This window comes from Podarcis tiliguerta (assembly GCF_965153285.1).
Source record: "Podarcis tiliguerta genome assembly, chromosome: 9".
NCBI lineage: Eukaryota > Metazoa > Chordata > Lepidosauria > Squamata > Lacertidae > Podarcis > Podarcis tiliguerta.
Window position 1 is genome coordinate 21569490 of NC_139542.1, and position 27949 is coordinate 21597438.

Sequence of the window (27949 nt, forward strand, 5' to 3'; positions counted from 1 at the left end):
ATGAAGAGCTTGTCTTGAATAAGCAACCGAATGTGTAGGTTTTCATCATGTTTAAAAGTTGAAACAAACCATGGCCAAACTACATATTCCACTTTTATAAAAGTTAGTTTAACATTTATTTTACATCTAGGTTTCCACAGTTATGTGGAGACAAGGAATTAGGATGCACAGAACTATAAGCAGTGCCAGAAGTGGATCTAGAAGTCACAGAAGCACAAACTGATCATACAAGGCTAGAAAATGCTGAGCTATAGACAGGGATGGAGACAAAATCATGAGTGTAGGAAGAGAAAGGGGGAAAGATACCTTATTACCAACAAGATCAAGAATGAGTGGCACAAGACAGTGCTTCTCAAAACAAAACAAAAAACCCAGTAGCAATGACTTTATTCACTCATTTTAGCCACCAGAAATGAAAAGTGACCACTGCAACAAAAATGTTCATTAATGTTATGTGGCAGCATGGTAGTCCTTTGATGGATAGCAAACATCCCACATAGAAAAGTCACTTCAACACAACCTCATGACAATTCCCACATCAAAACAGTACTTTATTTTGCAATTTTTGCCTCATTACTCCCACATAAAGATCTTTCAGCTGTCAAGTGTACACGGTGAAGAAATGCTTCTCAGTCAACAAGCTGGGTGCATCTGGACGTGTCTCTGATACACCAGTACATATATCAGCTGGGCCCCAAGTCCATATTTGAACTCTTGGCTCCCAGTACCTTGTGTAGCACACTAAAGTCTACACTACTAGATTAGCTTATTAGTTCTGCTTACTCCAGGGCTGATCAATGTGTCAACCTGAAAACAGACCAAGTATTATAACTGAACATGGCAAAAAGGTTCACTCTAACTTCACATCATTATTTGATGTCAAACAATGAGGCAAATCCCAAAAAGTATATACAAAAACCACCTTTGCTTTTACAAAAGATTTTGTTTCCCATATTGATTAATCCAGGCAGCTAACTCATTGGTTTATGTAACTTTATTGAAGAAAATAAAATCAATTACTAGGAGAGCTATTAGTTGATCATTCATCCATTGACAACTTGCATCATTTATTCAGTGCTATATTAAACTGTTGTGGAAGATAGATTAACTAATAGCTCCAAGCATCCTAACAAAATTTAAATGAGAGTTACAAAAATGTTCTGAGACCCTATTTTGGAATACAAGAGATGTTGGACTTCCAATTTCCATTCTCTGTAGAACAAGAACTGGTCATTCCTTTATTGACATGCATAAGATACATCACGTGTTCTGTTCTGCTGATGCTACAGGTTCTGTACCAATTCTCCAGCCATACCAGTTATGAGCACAAGTATGTCATGAAACCTCAGTCTCTAACACTGGAAGGATTTAAAACAAGATGGATGATGCTACAGCAATGTTATTTCCTGTGATGTGAGCAAACTGAACATCCATCTCCCTCCCTTTGGGCGATATCTTCAGTAGAACTGTTAGAGCAGTGAGGAATGATTTCAATCTCATAACCAAGTTAGAGTGAAGACATTGGCCACAACACACATGCTCCATTTAAAGAATTCTGAATCTTGGGCAATTGTTCTTGTATAACTACTTTACAGATTCTAAAAAGCAGTTATTGTCCAAAGCTGGAAGAGCTAAAGTCTTCTCAGATGAGCATGTGCATGAATGGATAGAGGTAAATAAAAAAAAAAAAAAAGATGAGGTCTGATAGGGGAGCAGCCGGATAAGAAAATCAAAAAGGAACAGTAATTTAAAGTTTATTCCAGCTATAATGCAGGTTATTCTGATTTAAGGTAGCATCACATGGCATACTTCTGAGTCCATTCCCGAGATATTCTGTTGTACCTGTAAGAGGAAAACATGTTAAGAAAAATCAGCCAAACTACAATCAGCAATAAAATATTCCACACATTAACGTCTCCTTCAGCTTCCCAGGAACATGATAATTTATACTACTTTTCGCAAAAAAACAAAAACCCAACAACTATGTCATCCTATGAAACCTAGAAAGTCAAGCTTTTGATCCAACAGGCAGAAGACTCAAAATATAGTGAAGTAGTTGCTAACTTAATATGAAGAAACTACTTGACATTACTGATACAACACAGCAGCTCCGCCTAGTTCAACTTGTGTAGAAATTCTTGATCTTTTATCTCTAAACAAAGCAGCCAACTTTATCCAGAAATGAAAATAGGAGAAATTGGAATTCTAAACATACAAAAACCCTATCTATGCTTCCATTTTCCTTAACCGTCCCAAACAAACCACTCCAAATAGCACAAACAAGAAGTAAAACTAGCATGAACGCCAGACAGACTGCCTTAAAATATCCCCATCCAGACGCACTACTACTTTTGGTGTTGTTCTTGATCACTAACCTAAATTTGTAAGAGACACTGGGCAAAGCACACATGCCATTTTTTTATCTCATGTGTAAAACATATTACTACATGTTAGAAAATCACATCTTAATGTGCAAGTACAGGTGGATGTTCGGTTGTGTTATGACAAGTAATGCAAAATTCCAAACTCTGACAAACAGCACAATCAAGTCATGAAGTCCTTTAGCCAGCCTCCCTCGCAAAAAGCAGGGGTGTTGAGAGAACTGTGCAGGAGCTCTACTGTGATTGAACCAGTTCTATATTTACATGCTCAGTTATTATGTTAGTGCCTACTTATACATGCCTAGTAACTTTTTCTACTTCATGAGCTCTGAATTTCACTTACTTAACAGTTTATATTAGATGACCAAAGCCATCTTCTTTGAAGTAGTGCCAAAAATACCTACCAGACAAAGCAGCAGTTGCAGAACCAAGAAAAACAACAACTAGAAAACCTTGTTTTATGTTTGGCTCTACTTGTTTAGCCATGCAGAAATAGGTCTCTCACACTGAATACCGATCGAGCTGTTAAGCTTTGTATTTCAGTAACTGGTACAATCTTTTATTTGTTAGTTAAATCCAGTGCCTTAAGCATGCTGCACTCAAGTGCTGAATTCCCAACATCATTAATGCACCATGAAGTGCAGATAGTCTTACCCTACAGCATAGCGTATTTCTCTGTCCACTCTCTTGCTAACCTATTGTACCTAATTGGATAAGTATATTTAGTAAGAAAGACGAGCGAATAGATCCTTTAAGTCTACCTGGAAGCAGTTCTAGAACTAATGGGAAATTTGAGGCAACCACAGTTAAATCCAGAACAGAAGGCAATAGTTAAGAGCCATGGAAGTATCAGATAAGTTTGCACTCCCTCCGCCCTCCCTCAAACTCAAAACCTTGTGTGCTGTTTTTAAACTGTTCCATAACAATCAAACAACAGAAATAAGTATTTTGGTCAGGATTAGGGTCTAACTTCAGTTTTAGCACTGTCCTGGAGCCTTCTGTATTTAAAAAAAAACAACAACAGAGCATTTTAACCCAAGTCAATTTGGGTCTTTTCAACTCCAATTTGAAAAGAGCAAAAGAAACTCAATAATTTTCTAACCACATCTCTTCACTTAGGCAATCTTTCCAAGGGAGCTATACTTACTTGTCTCTGTCTGTTTTATAGATACGTGCAATCTCTGGCACTAGGGGATCATCTGGATTTGGGTCACATAGCAGTGAACAAATGGATAACAGTACTGCAACAAAAGAGTAGCATTTATGGTGAAAATCCGAAAAGGACTATGAAATACTTCATCGAAAGACCAGCTAATTATCTCCCACTGCATGTGCATGTATCATCAGGCTCATATACTTTATTAAAAAGGTTGCCTAAAGGTGTGACCATGTTCATTACAATCAGGAATGCTGAGATGGGGTACTACTATACAAGGCCTGGACCCCGTTTTCTTTTCTTTCCGTAGAAATCTTCATCCCATGTAGAATGAATGTTAAACAAAACATTCAGGTAACATGTGAAGCAATCTCAAAGATAAAATTCGGATACCCCCTTTCAGTGTTTTACAGTCAAAGTGTCAAGCCAGACCCATGATTGTACATGCTCAAGAATATCCTAACATTGTTTTTAAATGACCCAGGAAGTCCCTTCTCCAGACTTTTTGAAACCTTTTGGTGGAGTCTTCAACAGTGTGGATCACTCAATTTTTCTCTAGATACAGAAAATGGAGGTTCATTTGGGAATTTAAGCCCTCCATCTCACCCCGAAGAGGCAATACAAATTGTCATGTGACACTAAGCACCTGAAAAACTTAAGCAAATTTGTGTCCTCCTTTACAAGTGGGGCAGAGGGCCCAATAAAATCCTGCTGGCACCCTTGGTTGAAATGACAACTGAATGCTCATTTAAAAGCTTTATACACATGAATGCTGCAAATTGCAGAACACAAACTTCATCCTAGATTTTAATAGCTTGAGCCATATTGTCTACATTCCTCTCTGCCTATGGACAACACTGTATAAACACATAGACATGGCATGTATTAATCCAAGTTCAGGTGTAACGCTTACTGCTCCTTAGCCAAAATCACAATTCTCTACAGAAGTGCTCCTATAACCAAATCACTCTGATGACTTTCTAGGAAGTCTCGCTTATCAGTACAAGGAGACATATCAAAGAAGAAAGCAATCATATATGTGATGGTAACTGCCTGAATATTTTGACTGTAAATACATGAAAGTGTCATTCAACTCCAGCATCAACTACATCAAAATCTTACATTTTAATATGCTGCAAAGTTGGCATATTATTTAGGCTAGATTTTTTCTCTTGCCAGTTCTAAATCAGTATTTTAAATAGCACCTAAGTTTTACATATACTGCAAATTTTAATAGTCATGGTCAGAACAATGAAGTCAAAATAACACTCAAATATCAACCAATGATACACTGGGAGAGGTAGAAGCCATACATTCAGATATGCCACAATGGGAGTAAAAAAAAATACAAGCTGTTTCATTAACCCAATGACAACATTTTTGTGAAATACTTCCCTTACCTTTAGAAATAGTTAAAGCAGGAGACCACTGTGACCTTAGAATGTCGAGACAAATGCTGCCATTACTGTTAATATTTGGATGATAAATTCTTGTTGTAAATGCAACCTAGAAGAAATGTATATCAATCTGCAGTTAGCACACATGTCCTTTTGTTCTGGTTAAAAGATGCTGGTTGTCAGACTATTTAGAGTGCACACTATTTATTTAAACACACCATTGAGGGAATTGCTCACATTTTAGGTACTCTTTCCCCACTCAAGTATTTTATTGTTTTCACTTATACAAGATCAATTTTTTTAAAAACCTACATAAGCACTAAATGTGATGTGACCTGTGGTACCTAGCCTAAAAACACCAAAGCTCAAATTATGTGGTGTTTATGTGTGCATTATTGTAAATATTCAGAGTTTATGCATGTGAGGGGGCACATTTACAGCAAGCTATTAGTGAAATAAATGCCATTTTATACATTCACATCTAAAGTATTCTAATCAGCTACTTCCATATTTTATCTTGCCAACTTCTTAGGAAATACGGTGAATGTATGCCCACTATGATAAAAAGATTAGGACATTTCCCAATTTTTAATCTGGAGCATTTTTTGTGAATTAAAGTAAAGCAAAATGAGTTTCTGCTTGTATAATGGAACTTCACCTTCCTCTCCTCCCCACCTCAGACAAATTTAGTTGTATGGTTCATGATTTGGTTTTACAAAGATTATCACCAGTCAACATTATGGAACTAGACTGAAGGCACTTTCAATAATTCCTGACAAAACACTTTATATAATCACTTGAATCCAACTTAGATTCATACATATAACCAGTGCTTTTTTTCTTTAAAAAAGGTTTAGGGGTACTCTCGCTTTCCTACTCATATTGAAATACTGCCCCCTCAATGAGGTCAAACTTAGATTCACAAAATGTTTAGGGGTATGCGTACCCCTGCATCCCTCCAGAAAAAATCATGACACCGACAGTTATAGAACTGAATCAGAAATTATTTGATTTCTGGAATCTTTTGAACACAATTCATCTATTAGCTGCAATTCAATCCAAACCTGAGCAAGATTAGCATGCAAACCAGTTATTTAATGGAGTAAACTAGCTGCCAAGGCTTTTCTATTAGAGATCACACAAGCACTGTAAGCAAATATAGCCACAAAAATACTTGTTTCTTAGACAGTGGCCTATAATTCACAAGCCCAGAGAGGTTCAATATTTTAGAAGCAAAAGACTATTCCACATTTATGCTTACCTTGGGTGGTTTGAAAGGGTAGTCTGTAGGAAAGTGAATTGTCAGGAAGAAAACACCACCTTGATATGGACTGTCATTCTGTCAGAAGGAAATTCAGAGCCAAGTTATAATTTTTAGCAGGACCCATAGAGAGTTCAGAATAGCAAAGCACAGTATCAGTAAGCTGTGCTCAAAGTTTAAATATTAGCTTAACTATAAGCAAAACCATCTGCAACAAGATGTTTACCAGATTTCTACCAGAGCTCAGTTTAACCAAGCACTGCATATGGCAATACAGTCTTATAAAAAGAGAAGATATGGAAATCCCCATGAATATTCTTCCATGTCTATTTGCAATACAGGAAAGCAATACTCTACATCTATTAACACGTAACTAGAGAAACAGTTTTTTGCATTACAACACTCCTTTCAGTCACTAAATGAAACCTTTTTTATTCTTAAACTTTACGTTTAGGCAATTTAAATCTTGCTGACAGTCCTGTTTTATCTGCTTGCTTATTATGCAGTTTTGATGTTAAAATATTGTTATTGGTATTTTGAGTTGTATAAAACACTGGTCTTTAACTGATCTGAGATGGGTTGGAACAAATACACTACCACCACGCAAGTAAAAGTTTAAGAAAACAAATGCATGTTTATATTAGAAATGGGCTCTGGGTCTGAAAAGGTTGAAGATACAGTGTAAACTATTCAGACACTGATCTGGTAGAAGTGTATAGAAATATTTTGATAAAACAAATCTCTATTGTGTACAATTTGAGAAAGAGGTCTACAAATATTCTCTACTTTCAGGACAAATACTGGTAGCCTCCTTAGCCTCCCAAGAGAAGCGGAAAAATATCTGTACTGAGATAAATTACCGTATTTTTCGCCCCATAGGGCACACCGGCCCATAGGGCGCACCTAGTTTTTTTGGGGGGAAATAAAGGGGGGGAAATTATTCCCCCCCAGGAGCGGGGCTGGGGCGGGGGAAGCCCGAGCTTCCCCTGACCCCTGACCCCAGCCCCCAGAACAGGCTGCTCTGCGCAAGCCGTGGGAGGGCTCCCGCGGCTTGCACAGAGCTACCTGAAGCCCGGGCGCGACTGCTCAGCGCACCCAGGCTTCGGGGTGCAGGCAGCTCTCCGCAAGCTGTGTCAGCCTGGCGGGAACTCCCGCGAGCTCCCAAGGTTTGCGGATAGCTTCCGGAAGCCTGGAGAGCGAGAGGGGTCGGTGCACACCGACCCCTCTCGCTCTCCAGGCTTCAGCGAAAGCCTGCATTCGCCCCATAGGACACACACACATTTCCCCTTCATTTTTGGAGGGGGAAAAGTGCGTCCTATACGGCGAAAAATACGGTAGTTGGCCCAATAAAAGGTACTATAACCTCCCTACTAATACACCTTCAAAATATGGGAGTTTCAAACACTTCTATTTTAAATCATCGTTCAGAAAGTTGAAATACTTACAGGGCCCATAATTGTGGCTTGCCAATGAAACACTGAGAAGAGGGAGGGAAAAAAGAAAAATTCAGTATTTCTTTAGGGAAAAGCGCATATAGACAGACATAGAGCAAGTCACATTGGTTTATTAGGTTTAAGCTTAGTTTGTCAGTTACTTACTGTCATCTCCAACAGGGCCTGCAGAACACTGAGCTGGTGGGTCACGAGCCAAGTCACTAAGTTCCTACAAAAAGAAATATTACCTTTAGAGCACATCCTATATAGAGGTCATTTCTGCCCCTCCCGAAAGGTCACAGAAAGAGGATCTTATATTCTGTCCATTTCAAATTTAATTCCATACCAAATTACTGTTACGGAGTGACACAAAACAGGTACCATGTTCTCGTAAAGAATTAATGGAGGCAGGGTTCAGAGGTTGTGAACATTTACAGCTAACTTGTTTGGTACTCATGAGTCAAGGGAAGCAAGACAAAAAAGCTCATTCCTTACTAAGAATAGCTTGTTAGTGTACTTTCATGCAAGCAAGCCATAAAGAATGGGATGCGGAAGCATCCCTTGACATGTAGCTGCACTCGATACATTCACAGTGTAAAGCAAAGGTAGTATTAATACGCTGCAGGTAGGCATTGCTACCAACCGTCATCAGTTAAGAATGTGATGAACAAAGTCAAGATTTTCCGCAATGTTGTTACAACCTCCTGACACCTAGCCAAGTTTCCCTTTTACCCATGCATTCATCCAATCTATACTAAACTTCAGAAACAGTTGAGCCTCTATTTGGAAGCATTTTAAGCAATCTTAGTTCATGACTGTACTGCAAGAATACAGCGTGGTTCACTAACTGCAACATGAACTTTCAGAAGTTACTCCTAGCTTAGAAGGAGGAGGAGGAGGAAGAAGAATTTGGAATTGATATCCCACTTAATCACTATCCTAAGGAGTCTCAAAGAGGCTAACAATCTCCTTTCCCTTCCTCCCCCACAACAAACACTCTGTGAGGTGAGTGGGGCTGAGACACTTCAAAGAAGTGTGACTAGCCCAAGGTCACCCAGCAGCTGCATGTGGAGGAGCGGAAACGCGAACCCGTTTCCCCAGATTACAATACTACTGCTCTTAACCACTACACCACATTGGCTCTCCTAGCTTACGTTTTTCCAATGAACACTAGCAAGTTAGCATGGCACTTTCAAGTATTTACGTTCATTTTTATGTATATAGCTACAATCCTTTAGTGTTCACTGTATTTGTGCACTATAATTGTTGCCACAGAAAGTAATATGTTATATTAATGGAGCAAGTCACTAACACTTTGTTGTAGAAAGACACGATCAACTTCTATCATACACAGGCACTTCAACCTCTACAATGGTGCTTCAGGTTACAGACTCCACTAACCCAGAAATAGTACCTCGGGTTAAGAACTTTGCTTCAGGATGAGAACAGAAATTGTGCTCTGGTGGTGCGGCGGCAGCAGGAGGCCCCATTAGCTAAAGTGGTGCTTCAGGTTAAGAACAGTTTCAGGTTAAGAACGGACCTCTGGAACGAATTAAGTACTTAACCCGAGGTACCACTGTATTTGAAATGATGATAATAAGTCCCTGCCTTAATATTCTCCATTTTGCTATATTTTCAGAGGTTTGTACGTTTTCAGAGTAAAGCAAGCATTTACTGTGCGGAAGCATCCCATGACCTGCAATATAATTTAGCTTCCTTCTCATAAGGAAACATAGCATATCCTCTCAAAGAAATGGCATACAGCAGAATCAAAGTCTGACCACAGATAACGACTTCACAACACAGTACAGTGGTACCTTGGTTTGCATATGTTTTGGATTACAAACACGTCAAACCTGGAAGTGCGTGTCCCGGTTTGCAACCTTTTTTTTTAATTACAAACTTTTTTTTTGGATCACAGAAAAAAAATTTTTTTGAGGCCCCATTGGTGAAATCGTGCCTTGGATTGCAACCTGTTTTGGTTTACAAATGGACCTCTGGAATGGATTATGGTTGTAAACCAAGGTACCACTGTAATTGCAGGTTGCAATTAAGTCCACTTGAAGGTGCAGGTTCCAAATCTGGGGCTGCTTCTGGATCCAGCTTTGTAACTGAAGGCACTTCCAGCCATTGAAACTACTATGGCAACTATGGCCATTCCTGGACTGGGAAAGCCTGGCCACAGTAGTTCATGCACTGGTTTCTTCAAGACTGGATTATCACAATGCACTCTTTGTGGCGCTTCCCTTGCACTTGATACAGAAGCTGCAATTAGTGCATAATGCTGCAGCACAACTGCTAACAAGAGTTAGACGCTGCCAGAGACCTGCACTGGTTGCAGATTTGCTACCAGGCCAAGTTCATGGTGTGACATTATTATATAAAGGCCTTAACACCTTGGGACCAGTTTATCTGCAAGATCACCTTACCTCATTTATGCTCACTTAACAGCTTCGATCTGTAGAACTGGTAAAGTTATCGTTGCCACATAATACTCATTCCACATTTGTGAGAAATCAGTCTTTTAGTGTGGCAGAAGTGGAACTCCCTGCCTAATGACATCAGTCAAGAGCCTTCACAGTAGTCTTTTTGGCACCTGCTAAAAACATGTTTAGACAAGCCTACCCAGAGATGTAGAATGTTTACATGTGTTTTAATCTGCTTTTACCTTACCACTGTTTTTGATTATTGTTTGAACGCTTTAAATAGCTGTTTTTCCCATTTTATTCTTCCCCCCCTAGACTGCTTTGAGGATGCATTTTTTCTTACACTCAAGAGGTATATTAAAAGTGCATGAAATAAAGTAAGAACTAGCACACTTTGAGGGATGTGTGTTACAAATTAACCTACCTACACCTTTATGAGTCATCTCCAACACTGCACAAGCAGAAGGCAGTTCATGCAACCAACCTATCCCTTCACCTACTCCTCCCTACAGTCCCCTATGCTCCCAAATAGTGTTCTCAAATAAAAGTTGATTTGCTCTGCCCATTTTGCACAACTTCCCTCTCCTATCGCAGGTCTACACAACAGGGCACAACATGTTCATTAGTTCTCTGCCAACCTTCTGGAGAGCTTGTTTTGGGATGGGAGGATATAGGGATAGGGAATGTCCATTGTGTGGAGCTGTCTTTCGCTGTCTGGCTCCCATCTGCATGCCATGCTAAGCCAACCCATGACCTAGTGTGCAAGCAAATACATACATACATACATACATACATACATACAGGAAACTACGATGCTTAATTGTGCCCTTCAGCAATGCCCTTGGGGCTGCTTGTAATAAAACAGAGGCACCTTTTTAAAAATTACATTTTCTGCCTGTTAACAAAATGACAGAGTGGTCACTAGGCAAGCCTCGCTGGAAAGAATAGCTTCAAAGGGGACATCCACAACCAAAAGGCCCTCACCCCAGTCACCACCTGCCTCACTTCACAAGGACCTTATGCCACAGAACTCAATTCACATCCAGTTACATTTGGGAGCAAGCAAAGATAGACCCAAGTTAGTCACATTCATAAACCTCTTTGAGACTATGTCTGGATGCTTTACCTGAGATTCCTGTATTGAAGGGGGTTGGACTAGATGACCCTTGGTTCCCTTCCAACTCGAAGATTCTATGATTCTAAGTACCCAAACTCCAGGCCATAAACTGCTTTTCATAAAGGTAAACAACAGCACTTTGAATTGAGACTGTAAATGGGTTACAAGCCAACATAGCTATTTTGGAATGTACATGGCATGTTCCCTAGGATGAGACCTAGTTAGAAGTCTAGCAGCTACATTTTGAGCCACTGAAATCTCCAAAGCTTTCAAAAGAAATCTCATGTATAGTGCAAAGCAATAGGCTATCAGAGCATGAATTACCAAGGCAAGGCCAAATCTGCCCAGGATTTAGCTGGCGCACCAGCCCACAATGTAGATAGGTGCTACAAACCACAGAGGCAAGCCCCCAGTGACAAAGCTGGAACAGTTAACACGCCTGAATTGTAAATTTGGTCCTTCAGAGAAAATGCAACTGTGTCCAAGTTGTTTGTGCCTAGGCAGAAAAAACACCTATTAACAGCACCACCATCTTGTTAGGATTGATCTCTGGGTGGATGGCCCTCATCCATCACCAGACAGTGGATTCAATACTTCCACCACCTCACATCAAAGTACACCTTCAGGAATTAAATTACACCCTTCAGGAATTAACCGTGCAATTAGGAGAGGAACTACAACAACGTGCCGTCTCTGAAGCCAGGTAACAGGTATTGTTTTGGAAAGGCTGATGGTGATGGCATCAGAGGCCAACATGCAGTTCAGGAAAATTATCAGGGTTTCACTCCAACTCTCATTATCCCAACACAGTTATCCATCAGGGCAACTAAGTGTGTCAGAACCAGACTGAAAGGGATCCAGATCATTCTCATTCAGAAGAGTCATCGCCAGCTTGAGGACCTTGCTCAAGAAAAGGATATTTGCAATATGCTAATCACATGCATATGATGAAATACAACTTTGGTAAAGTTTCCGAGAGAAACAATTTCCCAATCGTAGATGAGATTTACACTCATCTTATACCAATCTTACTCTCCATAACTCTTTACCAATGAAAGTCAAAATGGTTTGCACTACTTTAATGTCCACTGGTTTCATACACCAGAGGAAAATCCCAATTGGCATAACGTCTCAATAATTAATAAATAATAATAATAATAATATTAATATTTCTATACCACCCTTCAACCATAGATCTCACAACGTAAGATAAAAACACAATATACATTAGAAAAACAAGAACAAACAAACAAAAACCCAAACAAATAAATACCCTCCCCCCATTTAACGTAATGAATGCAGCAGCCAAACCTCCCTGGGGAGAGCATTCCACAAACAGGTAGCCACTGCAGAAATGGCCCATTCTTGTGTTGTCACCCTCCTGACCTTTTGGGGGGAGGCACACAAAGAAGGGCCTCATATGATGATCGCAGGGTCCAGGTAGGTTCATATAAAGAGATGCAGTCCTTGAGGTATTGAGGTCCTGAGCCGTTTATGGGTTTATAGGTCAAATCCAGCACTTTGAAGTGGGCTTGGAAACTAATCTGCAGCCAGTGCAGTAGGGCAAGGATCGGTGAATAATGCTCAAACTGTCTTGCTCCAGTGAGCAATCTGGCTACTGAATTCTGCACCAAAATATGCTTTGAAGAAAGCTCTATTATCGCTTTATATTACCAATGTACTTGTTGATAGAGTTGAGGGAAGCTAATCTAACCAGGAAAGAAACATGCTCCTAATCTAGACTAGTTAACCCAGTGGTTCTCAACCTATGGGTCCCCAATGTTGTTGGACTACAACTCCCATCATCCCTGAGCTCTGCTCTTGCTAGCTAGGGGTGATGGGAGTTGTAGTTCAACAACATCTGGGGACCCACAGGTTGAGAAAGGCTGAGTTAGCCCATTTCTGGATGCCCCTACAACAAATTATTTAATGACAAATACCCCATTAAGTGACAATTCAAAGCATAAAGGGAACACAATGTTGATAACAAAAACCAGCCTTTAATTTAGCACTTGCCTAACGTGTAACAGCAATACATTCAAGTAAAGACACATGTGTGTATACCCTCCATGGCACAGCCTTAAACCCCATGTTTCACCCCTAGATAAGCACCCACTTCCAAGGGCACATGTACACAGGAGCTAAAAAAGCAACCAGGTGGCGATGAAGTGCTGTAGGCAAGCAAATTAGAGAATAAGCGACCTGTTATTAGCAATTACTGTGCTGCATTAATAGCATGGCTTTTTAAGATGCCCCCCTCCCATTCCTAGCTTTACTATTTCACATCACTGTTTGGCATTTTGAAGAGGCTCACTTTGCTATTAGGTAGTAGCAGTGGTCAACACCAAAAACTGTCTGTAGAAAAAGAAACACACTACTTTGATTGGCAGGAGTTAAGAATCCCTGCTTCCAGTCTTGCTTGTGAACAACTGACTCAATTCTGCCTTCAGTAACATGAAGAACATAAGGCAGGTGTCCTACTGCTACAACCTCTGCCCTAGACACAGGCTCCTCCATGAGAACACCACTAGCATCATAGTACTGAGATTTCTAATAATGTTTTGAACCAGAATGTCAGCCCTGGCAAAGACATTTGAACTATATATGTCAACATGCTCCTTCCATTAAATCCTATTCAAGCCTCTGTGAATCACGTTCCCTTATGAAAATATCATGCCAGAAAGCATGTGCTTGCATTATGGAGGGCTAGAATATGGGTAGGCAAACTAAGTGACCCACTCTTCCAAACCCAAATTGTTTGTTCCACAGGGGGGCAGATAGACAAATAACCTGTGTCCATATAAACTACCGCTACCTGCAACATCTTTGGACTGAGATACTAAGCCTAGCACTAGCATTAGGAGGAAAAAAAAAACTGACCCCAGCCCACCATCTCTGCTCTAGAAACTATGTACAGGCAAAACAGAACGATTCATTGGCTTTCCTTTGAAGAGTGGAGCAATGAGGGTTCAGTCACTCCACAGAATCCAATGTGGTCCAGTGAAGGTCCTCTGCCAGCGGGCCTTAAATCCATCCAAACCTGAGCTAGCAGAGGAGACACTGACCACCTTCATAAATATCTTATTCTTTCCAGAAACTATGTGATGCATTCCTGGCTTAGAGACTGGTACATACAGTTTGAGAACCAGTGCTGCAGGTATTTCAGTCCTCCTACCTTGTTTTCTATAATACAAAAATGGTACAACCACCTTTACAACCAACTGTACTTACGCTTTACAGTTGTAAAGACTGGATCATAGGCTACAGAAGTTGCAACAGCAATAATGATAGCAGAACGCTGGCGATCAGCAGTTCTCTTTACCTTGAATAATTACAACCTAAGATAATATCAACTGTAATTACCTCTAGATGACACTATTCCACTAAGTGAACTCACAACTTTGGTGCATGGCTTGCACATGAACTGAGCTTCCGATTGCTTATGTTTAGTTCATTTCCCATAATGATTTTGTTCAAGTGACAGAGAAAGAAAGGGGAAATGGTGCTCTTGCTATGTCTAGATTGAAAGAAACAAGTGGTAACTAAATCTACTGCTGCTTGCATTACAAAACAACTTAGGAGCAGGAAAAACTAGACTTGGATGAGTCTGCATGAACTAAACCTCCAAGTAGCAATTAGCAACAGGGAAGTCCAGAATATATATAAAACTATCTTATATGAAATCCAGCCATCTAGGCCTGGTAGTGGAATTCCTAGCCCTGCTATCAGTGATCCTTTTAATGGAAATACTGAACCTAGTACCTGTGTGCACTCTGCCTCAGCGTTTTTTTGAGTAGTGAACAGCAAAACTAGAGCACTGTATTTCACCCACACATACCAAATACCAGGATCACTTCCAAAGCACATACATAGGTTTTTAAGAAAATGTGAAAAACATGGAACTTCTTGCAAAGACATGGTACTGAGCTGCTATATAATACACTGGCCAGAGTTTCTAAATTTGCTTTGTAAGATTGCGCCTCAGGAGAGAAAAGGTGGTTTTGTTTGTTGAAAGAAAGTTGTACTTATTTAGGACTGTTGGCTCTCAATTTGGTTTTAAGGATATTGGTTAATACAAATATGGCTTAGAAGTTATGTATATTCTGCCATCCATCCAAGCAACTGTAAGTACTCTTTCAGATACTCCAGGTGACTTGTTTGGAAACACTAGGAGGTATTGGTCAAGTATTATTGATAATCAAAAATTATTTGATCATTACAGCTTTGTTACAAGCCAGACTAGTGTGTTTTTAGAACTTTTACTATTAGGTTAGGTAACTGGTGAACTGGTGAATACTGACAACAGTATAAATAACTCCATTAGTTACTCTTTACTAGTTTCACTGGAGGCCACATTACTGCTCTCCCAAAGCATTTACTCATTCAATTATCCTTAAGAGCCACTAGGATTGTTGCCTCTTTAGATGACTCTGGATTAGTTTATTCCACCCCGTAATTCTGTGGTTCTCAAATTGTAGGACAGCTCTTCATGGTGGGGCACACCACACCTGGAGGGATAGAATCATGAAGCTGGCTATGACCTAGGTGGCAGGAATGTCCTGCTGTTGAGGAGTCACACTGTATTGGTGGAGGAGTCACTGCTTGTTTCCAGCATACGATCAGAACGATTCTGTCCTCTTTTGTAAAGGGTATGTTGGGGCACCGGTCCAACATCTTTCCTTGCAGCAGGTGGTGTACTGTGTGTGATTTGTATAAAAAGATCTCTACACGCTTATAGACTAGAGGAGGGGATATCAAGTTGAACGTTTTGGAAATGTTTCTGGCCTCAAACCGAGAACTTTCACAATAGGATTTTACCCACTTAAAGGAAATAAGGAATTAGTTTCTTCTAGGCAGCTTAGTTGAAAGGAACTTATAGGAAACAATACCAAATGTAAAGTAGGAAGTTTTGCCAATTAATGGAGAAAAATTCACTCATTTATAAAATAAGATTTAATGGAGTGTGTTGAAGTCATACTACTGAATGTTCTTTTGAAGCCTTGCAAAAGTTACTTGAGAAAGCAAAGCATTTAAGGCATGTATGTCTACATGATTATCTGAAATTAGAACCCATAGTCAAAAGCAGCTTGAAGTGCTCCAACCACATTTCCTTGTTCAGCAATCTAGATCAGGAACACACTTTATTCTACATAGGCTGCTCTCTTTGAGTAAAGAGCTTTTACTCAATGTTACAGATTTGTTACTTATGCATACAAGGCCCTCCAACCCAAACACTGCACAAAATTAACCTTGTACGAGTTTAGCTATAGTTTGAAGCTGGTATAGTAGATAACACCAACATTTTAGGTTCTGTATCATTTCATAGCAAGGAGAAAATTTAACTATTAGCACTAAACCTGTTCCATGATCTCCTGGCAAGAGTCACACATTTCTGTGCTATATTCAAAATTCCTTTAGGGACTATGATTATCACAGCCATCCTCCCAACTGGGAGGAATTGGGGGCTAATTTATGTCATTCTCTACTTTAGGGAACAAGTACTCAGAGGTATAGCATGACCCTGATGAGCTCCAGCTCTCCCCGCCCCACCCCCTAAGCAACCCTAGAGCTAAACATGACCAAACCATTCATAAAAGGAGCAGATTCCTGGCAGCTAACTCAAATTTGTGGCACCCAAGGTCAAACTAAATTTGTCAGCTCCTTATCAGGTTTAAATTCCAGTGAAAAAACTGGGAGGAATTGGGGGCTAATTTATGTCATTCTCTACTTTAGGGAACAAGTACTCAGAGGTATAGCATGACCCTGATGAGCTCCAGCTCTCCCCGCCCCACCCCCTAAGCAACCCTAGAGCTAAACATGACCAAACCATTCATAAAAGGAGCAGATTCCTGGCAGCTAACTCAAATTTGTGGCACCCAAGGTCAAACTAAATTTGTCAGCTCCTTATCAGGTTTAAATTCCAGTGAAAAAAGAAATACAAACCTATTTTTTTAACAGTACTGGGGAAGAAGCAGAAGCAGAAAACTTGGGAAGCTTTTAGAAACGAGCGTAGGCAAGCAGATAGCAAAATCCTAAAGAAGCCTTCCCTGATATAGTGCCCTCCTGAAGTTTCAGGCTGTAACTGCCACCAGCCCTCATCATTTGTGATGCTGGCTAGAGCTGATGGATATCACCTAGAGGGCATTTTGTTGGGAAAGGCTACTCTAGAGAGCCACCGTCTTTACCGAGCTAGATGGATCAATGGTCTGACTTAACCCAAGGAAGCTTTCCTACGTTCATATAGTTGTGGTGGTCCGTATCCCCACTGCACCACCCCCGAGAACATTTTGCAACGCTTAGTTCTAAACTATGGATCTATGAAGCATATTGAGAGAATTAAAATGGCTATAAAGCACACCTATCAGTATTGTGCACAGGTTTAAACTATAATGTATTACACAGCCAAGACCAGGTCCTTTTTTGGACTCTTGAAGGGCCCAGGGACTGAACAGTTTTTGTGTGGTCCCCTCCATAAGAATGCTTACTGGAAGAACTGAATAAACATGTAATCCTTTCCAAAATCATCCATATTTGATACCAGAGGTGCCTGATCATATTTGATTTTAATCCGATTTTAAACTGTATTTCAGTCAATTGCTGAATTTTATGTATTAATGTGTTTATATTTTGATGTTAGCCTCCCTGAGCCCAGTTATGGCTGGGGAGGATGGGATATAAATAAAATTAATTTTGTGTGTGTGTGTGTGTGTGTAGATAGATAGATATGATGATGATGATGTTAAGATTCTTTCTCCCTGTGTGTGTGTGATTCACTTTCTATGCATGGCATTCCTTAAGTCTATGGAATGACCTGAGGAGATACAGAGCCCATGAGTGTGCTTTCTGAGACAAGGGGAACTGGTAAATATCATATGTTTCGCTCTATAAGATGCACCTAATTTTTAAGAGGAGAAAAAAGGGGGGGGGGGACTGGATGTATGATTTTTGTGGTTCCTGCTGTGGCTACAGACATGTGATTTGACGGTGAGTTTGGGGTAGCCCAATGCAAAAATCCTGAGAATCCATGTGGATCTGGGCTTTGTAACCATGTTTTTGCGCCATTGCGGCCCCAGGCAACAGTGGGTGCGTGATTTTTTTGGTGCAAGCTGTAGCCATGGAAATGCTATGTGATCTGATGGTGAATTTGGAATGACCCAATGCAAAAATCCTGAGGATGCATGGGCTTTTACCTCCCCCACTCCCAGGCAGCCTCCTTTATCGCTAGCATCCATTATCTCCCTCCCCGATCAGCTGCTTCCTTTCAACACTCCCTTCCCTGTTTACCTTAGTGTCTTTTCCTTAGCTGGAGCAGTTTTTTGCTCCTCCTTTTCTTCTAATTTCTCTCCTTATTGCTTTAGTCTCCCTGTCTCCTCTCCTTGCAAGTTTGCTGTCTTTACCTCCCCCCTCCCTGGCAGCCTCCTTTAATGCTAGCCTCCCTTATCTCCTTCCCAATCACTTGCCGATCAGTAGTTTTGTTTCAACACCCACTTCCCTCTTTCAAAAAAGAAAAAGAGCATGATCTGCTTTTTGCCCCTGGGCAATTCGGCTCCAGGGACCACGCATTCACTCCATAAGACGCACAGACATTTCCCCTTACTTTTTAGGAAGAAAAAAGTGCGTCTTATGGAGTGAAAAATACTGTATTTTTCTTCACAGCTTCTTCTTGAAATCTTGGCTTTCTTTTGGCAACCACACTTTTAGAGTGCTGTAAATACACTGTGGACTCACTTTGGTACCTGCCAATGATAGTATCTAAAGTGTAATGTCTACAAAACAAGGCAGGGTCAATGTAAAAATAACTGAAGCACTATAAGGCCTATTCAGGAAGATAATCAAACTCCCTTTGCCATTACTCTTCTATATCCTAATCTGGATGTAGGGCAGCTCAGTTGTTTGTCTTCAGACACTCAGGTCTGAAGAAGCAGCTGCTGCTGGTCAAGAAGAACCCAAGCAGAATAGGTGTCAGAAGGAATTGACGCCAGAATTGATTTGGAATATTCTTTCTCCAATCAGGCCTAAGCATTTGACTTCTTCCAGAAAAGACAGAAAAAAATGAACAGGGGAACAACTGCTATCATCATTAATAGTAGACTCGTTCACATGTTGCATTAAACCAGAGTTAAATTCATTCCTCCAGCTGCACCACCAAACGGAAATAAGCCAAAGTGCAGCTTGTAATGAACCTAGGCTTATGACAATTTCTCTCTAAATAATGAGCAGTATATAGTACATTTGGAGAAACAAACAACAAGCACAGAATATGGCTTGTTTCCCAGTGATGCAGCAGGATTAAACCAACAATTTTGTGTGTTCAGATTAAATTATACTTTAACTATGGCTTAGGGTGTTGTGCAAACTCACCCAAATATGTGAGATAACCTTTTCCACTTCTAAAACAATAAGTAATTGCAGAGTCTCCTACTAAATGGGTTTCTAATGAGTGATTAATTTAGTTAACTCATGCCAAAAGGTCATTACAGCCCTACAGTAGAGGTTGTTTGGGGCTTTTCTCATATTTATGGAGCTCAATTGCTCCATAAAAATTGGCAGCAATTATTATCAATGTTTATGTGCTCCCACCTCAAGGGCATGTAATCCCCCCACCCCGCCACAGGATATGACTAAGGCAGCAATAAGCTGCAGTAAGACCTTGCTAAGTTTTGCGGGCATTCAGACATCGAAGCAAAACTAAGACATGAAATTTAAGAATTAAAAAGATATACCTGTTAAAGGTATAAAGGGTAAAGGGACCCCTGACCATTAGGTCCAGTCGTGACCGACTCTGGGGTTGCGGCGCTCCTCTCACTTTATTGGCCGAGGGAGCCGGCGTACAGCTTCCAGGTCATGTGGCCAGCATGACTAAGCCGCTTCTGGCAAACCAGAGCAACGCACGGAAACGCCATTTACCTTCCCACCACAGCGGTACCTATTTATCTACTTGCACTTTAACGTGCTTTCGAACTGCTAGGTTGGCAGGAGCAGGGACTGAGCAACGGGAGCTCACCCTGTCGCGGGGTTCGAACCGCCAACCTTCTGATCGGCAAGTCCTAGGCTCTGTGGTTTAACCCACAGCACCACCCACGTCCCTTTTGTTAAAGGTATAAACGCATGCAAATTAACTTGTGCCATCCCACACTGCAGGTGAAGGACTGCATGTCTGATTAGGCAGTATTCACAGGGGCGTCACCAAACAAGAGAATACTCCAAGAAATGTAGGCTAAAAGACTTTTCCCAATACCATCAGCAGAGTGATTTGATGTAAGGCATGCATTCAAACATGGAATAACCAATTGAAGACTGATTTGATAAACTGCCAGGCATTTTGTACCATTTGTGTAGGCAACCCCTAAGTCTAACATCACTGGAAATTAGTATCATGCAAGATAGAAGAAATAAGGCAGTTAAACAATTGCCAAAATAGCCCAGAGTATGTTTTTGTGACATTTTTGGGTGGCTGCACCTGAAGACAAAGGAAAACAAAGTAAACCTAGCATCATGCAATGTTGACAGAAAAGCAGATGGTAGAGTAAGACAAAGAATGAAGACATTCTGAATGCAGCGTAACAATTGCCAGTTAAGCACACCCTGATCTTAAAACTTATTTATTAGAGAGCAAAAATTCAGATGGTCTCAAATGACTAATAGTGGCCTTAAAGGAACAACATTCTACCAAATAATTGCCACCTTTTGCTTTTCAATTCCATTGTAAAAAAAACACATGAGTATGATAAATATATGAATGCTACTAAGCTTCAAATTTAGTTTTTCCCCTCCATGATTTAACCAATTTATAGGAAGAATAGTCAGAACAGGATCTAGACTTCATCCCACCACTTATAACACACACTTAAATGTAGACTAACCCCCTCCCCCATAACCTGCATATGCTATTCAGAAACGACATTTATCTGAACAAAATATTAATAATGTCAGTCCATACCATCTTGCTCACCCAAGCTGAATATCCATGGCTACTAAAGTTTCAGACCTTGGGATATTTTAAAAACAGATATCCCACAGGAACAAAAACAAAAATCTCACTGGGATATACATTTTAAGTGTCTCCAACTACAAAAACAAGAAAAAGCATTTCTGCATCAGTCATTAAGGGGATGAAAATGTGACTGATCTACACATGTAAAAGTCCTGCAACTGATAAATTACAGAATTCAAATTCAAGAGAATAATGGAAGCAAATAAAGGGTGGTAATGGGAAAAATAAATAGTAAGAAATGTTTAATTATCAAGAACAGACAGAATTGGCTAAACATTGCATGGTGTAGCAACTAGACCATTGGTGTATAACTGGGGAAACCAGGTTATTATTAATCAATTAAATTTGTATACTGCGCTCCATCCATAGAGGTACAAATCTCCACTCATACATAGAAGTTTACTGAATGACCTTGGGCAGTCACTCCCTCTCAATAATAATAATTTTTATTATTTAAATGCCGCTCATCTGACTGGATTGCCCCAGCCACTCTGGACGGCTTCCAACAAAATATTAAAAGACAAAAAACCCCTCAAACATTAAAAACCTACCTGTACAGGACTGCTTTCAGGTGTCTCCTAAAAGTCAGATATGTTTATTTCCTTGACTAATTTTGGTAACCTAAACTACAAAAAGGAGCTGCTGGGAGGATGGGGAACAGAAGAGAAAGAACCACCTACACTACCTTGAGCTCCTCTGAAGGAGGGTTACACAAAATGGAATTGTCAAGGAACTTTTAGCAATGTTAAAGGTAAGTGGGAATAGGAGGCACGGTGGTCAGCTGGTAATTTAAGAACCAATTAACGACAGACATTTATCACGAATGTGCGGAAGCTACGGCCCACCATGTTAGAATCCAAATACCATCAACCCCAACCAGTATAGCCAATGGTGAGGGATTATGCAAGTTGAAATCCATCAAATGTTAGAAGTCCACTGAATCCTCCCTGCATCCTGCGCACCACCACCACCACTAGGTTTAAGATATTGGCTAGTTCTGTTTTATACACAAAAGGCCTCAATGGTTTTCATTCCACAGGGCTGATTACTTTTTTGAGGGGTCAAATAACACAAGGGGGAAAATCTAGTGCTTAAAAAAGCTCCCCTAATAGTGCCAAACTCAAGTCCTTAAACTGGGTTAAGAAGAACATAAGCAAATTCCCAAATGTACTTCATGAACATTGCTTTAAAAAAATCGAATCTCTTTCCACACTGAAGCTTCAATATTTATAGTTGCATTAATTGAAACAGAAACATGAGTTGTTTTAAGGATTCTCTTAAAGATGTAGATTTACATTTAGTAAATTTTATAAAGCCTTAGCCTACCAATGTGTAGGTTGCCTCTAGAATTGCATCAATTTAATAAACATATAAAGCTAGCAACGAATGAGTAAACAAGCATCTTGGCAAAAGATATTGAAGATATGCCAATTAAATGTAAGTCTACATGAATTCATGGCTCTTTAGGCAAATATGAAAGCTGTCCTACAATACTTTCATTGCATATTATGGCTGCACCAGAACAGTTAAGGAAAACAGCAGAAAATGTGTACTTCAAATTGTAGGACTAGTAAGGGGCCTTTAGGTAGATTAAAATTGAAAATGTTATGCAAAGTTACTACTTGAAGCTAGAACAGACCTGTAAGTTCACAGTGGTCACTGCCTAGTTTAAGGTCTCCTTTAAGATCATTAACATTTTGATTTTTTGCTTGGCCTACAATACTTATCTTGAGCTTGTGTTTTGTCTAGGTAATTTTGGGTAGTTACATGACATGATAAACATGATGTTATGTCAATTAATCAAAATGCATATTTATTCAATCACACTCTAGGAGGACTAGCTGAAAAAGAGACATCAATTTTCATGAGTGATTCATAAGGAGTTCTAGAACAGTACATGTGCATTGATTTCAGCCAACATTGGGCAAGGTTAAATTATCAGTGTTATTTCTATTGAAGTGCTCAGTGTCCCAACTCTAGAGTATAGACTTTGGCTCCTGGGAGCATTCTTATCCAGAGAACCTGAATTTCAAAAGCTAACCTGCCACTCAATGTGATACTTTAACAAGCCTTCAGTAAAACAGGTAAGAGAATACCATAGATTTAATATCCATTTTCCAATGGACTTTCTAGTGAGTCCACTTCCTGTTTAATTCTTTGGATTCTAAGGCATTTACACACACATTACTAATAAGCACTTGAGAGTCGGGCTGCTAAACGTTTTGCCTCTATATGTTGTTGACAAAACTAATTAAAGCTGGGCGACTCCCTTAAGAGTTGTTATTCTCTACTGCAGGGGAAACAAGTTCGAGAGCAAGCTTACCAGAAGCTGTTATTAAGATTTTATTTAATACTAATTCTGTCCAAACACACCAGTGAGCGCAGAGGGCAAGATGTGGGGCTGTGCTTTTGTGTAGCAGCGACGACGTCAGAACCTCAGCAAATATACTGCTGGCAAAAAGGAGCCTCACACTGTTAATATAAATGGCTCAGCTTCTTAATTCATAACCAACCGGGGGGGGGGATCGAAAACCTCTCCCAACGCGATCCCAAGACCCAAGGAGTTTGTAGGACTGCCTTCACAGCGGACCCCCCGTCGGTTGGCAAAGAGAGAGAAAAGAAACCCAAAAACGTCATCAGTGAAACCAGGCGGGTGACGACGTTACCTAAGCCGCACCCTCTGCTGCTGCTGCCGCTGCCACCAGCGAACCTTCTTCCCCTCGGAATACAGGCTGACTTCCTCCACCACGACACTCGTTTCAAATTAGCTGGTTACTCCACCCTCCTTCTAGATTGTGCAAGAACGAAATTCTCGATGCATCACACAGCCGCCGCCACATACTTCCGCCCCTTGTCAAGAGCGCAGGCAAAAGCCGTGTATTCCGCATTTAACACCCAACCCCCTTCCCCCCCACAGAAAAGAGAAAGGGAAAAATTCGAAGAAAAAAGGGAGGGGGCGGGCAGACGGGGACTCCGAAGAGGACACGCTCGGTCGGCAGCTGCAGCGGCCGAGAATGTGGATGTGCGTGTGTCAGTCATGTTATTGCCGAAAGCTGGCGAGAGAGAGAGAAAGAGATCCCAGGGAAGCGCCTGAACTAGGCAAACCCGCCGCCGCCGCCATCTTACAATGCGGGAAAGAAGTTCCCGGCCAGAACAGAGGAGCTGGCTGACGGGGAGGCGGATTTCACACAGATGTAGACACACACACACACACACAAATACACACACACGGCGGTGGTGGTGCTGAGGGGGAATCGTTTCTGCCCCCCTTTCTTTTCTCCGCCCGAAGCCGGATGGGCAAATTGGGCTTTGTCATGACAATGCCTCCCCGGTCCGGAGCTTCCAGGCAGCGAGGGGCCGAAGCTGAGCGGAGCGAGCGGGGTCGAGCCCCTCGCGGACCCCCGAAGGCCTCGGGGAAGAGCCAGGGCCCGGCGGGGAAGGGAGCGGCGGGGACGGGAGACCCGTTTCCCACCACCCGCAGCCTGTCCCACCCGTCCCCGCCGCTGAGGGCTTTCTGGAGGCCGGCCGCGGCAGACCCCGCCTGGGCGCCCCCCGCTCACCTTGTTGATGCGTTTCAGCGCCATCCTTTCTCCTGCGCTGTGGGGGCGAGTGTCGCTGTGGTGGTGGGTGGTGGTGGTGGTGGCCGCCGCGGCCGGGGGTTGCTCTAGCTGCTCCTCCTCCTCCTACGCCGCCGCCGCCTCGTCGTCGTCGTCGTCGCCGGGCCCTGTCTGCGCCGCCGCTGCCGCACTCCCTCCCTGCGGGTGGGGGATGGAGCCTCTCGCTCACTCGCTGCCTGCGCTTCTCCTTCCTCCGGAAACAGCCGGGGGCGCCCGCCCGCACCGAACACCAGCCGCGACGTCACCGGCCGAGCCGCCTCCTCTCGCTGCGGCGGATTCCCCGTCAGGCAAGAAGGAAACCGAAGGTGCTGCGAGCGACCTGGCCGAGAGGAGAGTGGGAAGGAGAGCGACAGTGGAGCTCAGGCGCCACCGCCGCCGATGGCGAGGCCAAGGAAAGGGGCGGGACTAGATATAGGCCCCGCCTCCTCCCCCTCTTTCGCTGCCGCCGCCGCCGCCCTCCCTCCTGGGGGCGAAGGCGGGCTCACGGCGAAAAGCCGCGTGAGGCCACGCCCCCTAGGGCGATCCCGATTGGATGACGCCGGCAACGCTTAACTGCCGCCGTAGGGAGGGTGGCAGCGCGCGCATTCGGGGAGGAAAATGGCAGGCGTTGCGAGGGGTGGGGGAGGAGAAGAGGAAAGGGAGAGCGAAAGCCGTGAGGCTCGGCGCATGCGCGCTGCCGGGTGTTTGTTTCTCCGTCCCCTCCTCCACAGTTAAGCGAGAAGGGCAAAAACGAAATGTCGCGAGTCGACGTCTCGCGAGATGAGAAGCGCGTGTCCGGGGCCCTCAATAATAATATAAAAAATTCGCGTTCGGCTCCTGTCAGGAGGCGATGAAAAGCGCGCGCGCGCGCGCTGGAATCCTAGTCTCTTTCTTATTTATTTTTTTAAAAAATATTTTTGTGAAATACCCTCCCACGGCGCAACAAGAAGGGTCGATAGCAAGATAGGCCCTTACAGTACAGCGCTTGACTGTGCCGCAGTTCGAATCCCGGATATAGCGCGAGCCATAAATATTTATTTATTTATTTCTCTAGCTATCTCTTTATTTATTTATATCCACTTTAGGGATCGCGCATTCGCCAAATGGCCGTCGCGACCGGATCTTTTTTTTTATCAAGAGAGCGAGGCCCCCGCGTATCCCTCCGCACAGCTGGCAGGGAGGGAAGGAGAAGGAGGTTGTGGTATCTCGCCTTCTCTTTCTTGCTCGCCCCCCCCCCCCAACCACCACCAAAAATAAATAAACCCACAACGGTTATCCAGTATGGGCAATATGAGGGGCAGATTTCCACGAGAGTCTTAGGGCGAAGGGCGGGTAATAATAAATGGTGAGGAACCGTCAAGCACGTTTACTTGGGAGAAAACCCCACCGGGACGCGTGGGGTTTTCCTTGTGTGTTCAGGATACGAAGCCTGGCCAGGATCAAGGCGGCCTTCTAAAAACAGGAAATGGTTTCTGTAGCCCTGACCTAAGCACATGAACTTGGGCCTGAGTCCCACTATACTTAGCCAGTTTCATTTTCCTCGTTTGGAGAAAAAAAGCAAAGAACTCACAAGTTCAGGACGGTAACCTTTTAAGCACATTTAAAGCCCAGTTCTGCACCTTTTGTTACTCGCAAGTCAGTCCCGCAGTTTCTGGGACATAACTTCATGAACTTCATTTGTCCAAAATGAAGGACAAGTGCAGGATCCAAAAACTAAGGAGTGGAAAACTAGACCCGGTGTAGTTCAGTTGTTTGCTCAAATGGTTTTAAACCTGACCCTGACTTTACCACATTTGCATTTCCTCAGGGCCTGCCCAAGACACTTAGCTGCCTTAGGTGATGGCACAATATGCTTCTTCACAACCACCATTTAATGTATTGAAACCAATTGGTCCAGTGAAACACCCTCCCATGAGATGTCAAGGAGATAAAGAACTACAAACTGTTAGAAGACATCTGAAGGCAGCCCTGTATCGGGAAGTTTTTAATGCTTTAATGTATCTTTTAGTGTATATATACTGTAAACTGCCCAGAGTGGCTAGGAAAACCCAGCCAGATGGGCAGGGTATAAAAAAATAAAATTATTATTATTATTATTTGATCTTCCTTAAGCACTGGTGACAGAACAGCATCTATCACTCCTGACAGCAGTAAGTTGTGCAACAGCTGGCCGCATCCCATCCTAGCATCTTCCACCTGAGGCTGCTGCCTCACTCTGTCTAATGGTAGTGCTGGCCCTGGAGTTCCTCCATCAAACCAAAAGGCCATTTCCAACTCTATGATTCTATTGTTTTTGATGTTCAGTTACAAGAAGAGGAAGCGACCTGTGATTTCTGTTACATGCATGTCTTTTGTAATGCCTGCAGAGGAACTAAATGAATTTCCCACCATGCTGAGATGTGCAATTTCCATGTGTAGAGAAACACACATTTTGCTTTGGTTATTGTCTAGTACGTGTGGGAAGATACAAGTATGAGTCATTTCCTCTCTTCACACATCCATAACAGCCAGCATACCTGTTTTCTGGGAACAAAAGGCTAACTATACTGGACAATAAAGGACAGTGGAAAAGCATCAGGATCCACATTGATGTACTAATATCATTTCCATTATCTTATTTTAAGATTATTATTTTTAAGCCATTGTTTACCACTTCAGGCAGTGTCAGTGAGAAGGGTTGAAACACATAGAGGGGGAAAACAACACTTGCCCAGATTGGAATTAGTGAGATGTAACAGATTCCAAAGCAAATATTCAGGCTTAAGTGGTTTGCATGTCTCATTTAAAGAGGCTAATCATGAGACTAGATTAACACTTCTGTCTCATTTCTAAGACTCATGTTCAGATGATACACTTTACTGTTAATTTCAGGTCACATTTAACAGTATGGCTTACTCAGTAGAAATGTGTTTTGTAGAACACATAATTTGGTGAAAAGGACAAATGCCGCCAACCAGCACTGCATTTTTAGCATCTGTTGCAAACATGCAAAACTGTTTTCATCTGAGCTCAGTGCTGTGGATAAATGTGCATGTTTGAACAAAAGGTGGGAAATCTGTTTTCACGGCAGCTCCATCACTCTGTACTCCCCCTGTCAGTGGCAAAAAGCATTATAACAATACATTACAGTTCAGAAAAGTTACAGTATTCACATGCGGGAAAAGGGGTAGGATGAAGGAAGGCATGGG

At 41.9% G+C, this 27949-nt stretch overlaps 1 protein-coding gene and 1 long non-coding RNA gene across 4 annotated transcripts in view; one reads left to right on the plus strand and one right to left on the minus strand.

Annotated features, from left to right (window-relative positions):
• Positions 1–370: 370 nt before the first annotated feature.
• UBE2D3 (ubiquitin conjugating enzyme E2 D3) lies at positions 371–26474 on the minus strand. 3 transcript variants are annotated; one of them, XM_083456867.1, is made up of 8 exons: positions 24726–25376; positions 7794–7857; positions 7641–7672; positions 6196–6273; positions 4938–5043; positions 3529–3622; positions 3036–3085; positions 371–1842 (listed from the first exon to the last, which is right to left on the minus strand). In XM_083456867.1, exons 1-7 carry the CDS (start codon positions 24747–24749, stop codon positions 3037–3039), a joined length of 447 nt encoding a protein of 148 aa, XP_083312993.1. In that variant the 5' UTR covers positions 24750–25376; the 3' UTR covers positions 371–1842; position 3036. The 3 variants fall into 3 exon arrangements, with proteins under 3 accessions (XP_083312993.1, XP_083312994.1, XP_083312995.1); XM_083456868.1 differs by having other exon boundaries at positions 3014–3085; positions 24726–25184; XM_083456869.1 differs by lacking the exon at positions 3036–3085 and having other exon boundaries at positions 24726–26474.
• The window catches only part of LOC310685201, a 606217-nt gene continuing 586132 nt past the window's right edge, over positions 7865–27949 (plus strand). The window contains exon 1 of the long non-coding RNA XR_014515114.1: positions 7865–9002. This is a non-coding gene — a long non-coding RNA (uncharacterized lncRNA). The remainder of the gene's footprint in view (positions 9003–27949) is intronic.

Bases quoted from the DNA above. Each gene is read 5' to 3' on its own strand.
- UBE2D3 (XM_083456867.1), bottom strand. From the start codon at position 24,749: ATGGCGCTGAAACGCATCAACAAG. The intron at 7,673-7,793 runs GTAAGTAACTGA...CCCTCTTCTCAG, and splicing joins AGGCCCTGTTGGAGATGACA to TGTTTCATTGGCAAGCCACA. The intron at 3,623-4,937 runs GTAAGGGAAGTA...CTTTTGTTGCAG, and splicing joins TGCTTTAACTATTTCTAAAG to TACTGTTATCCATTTGTTCA.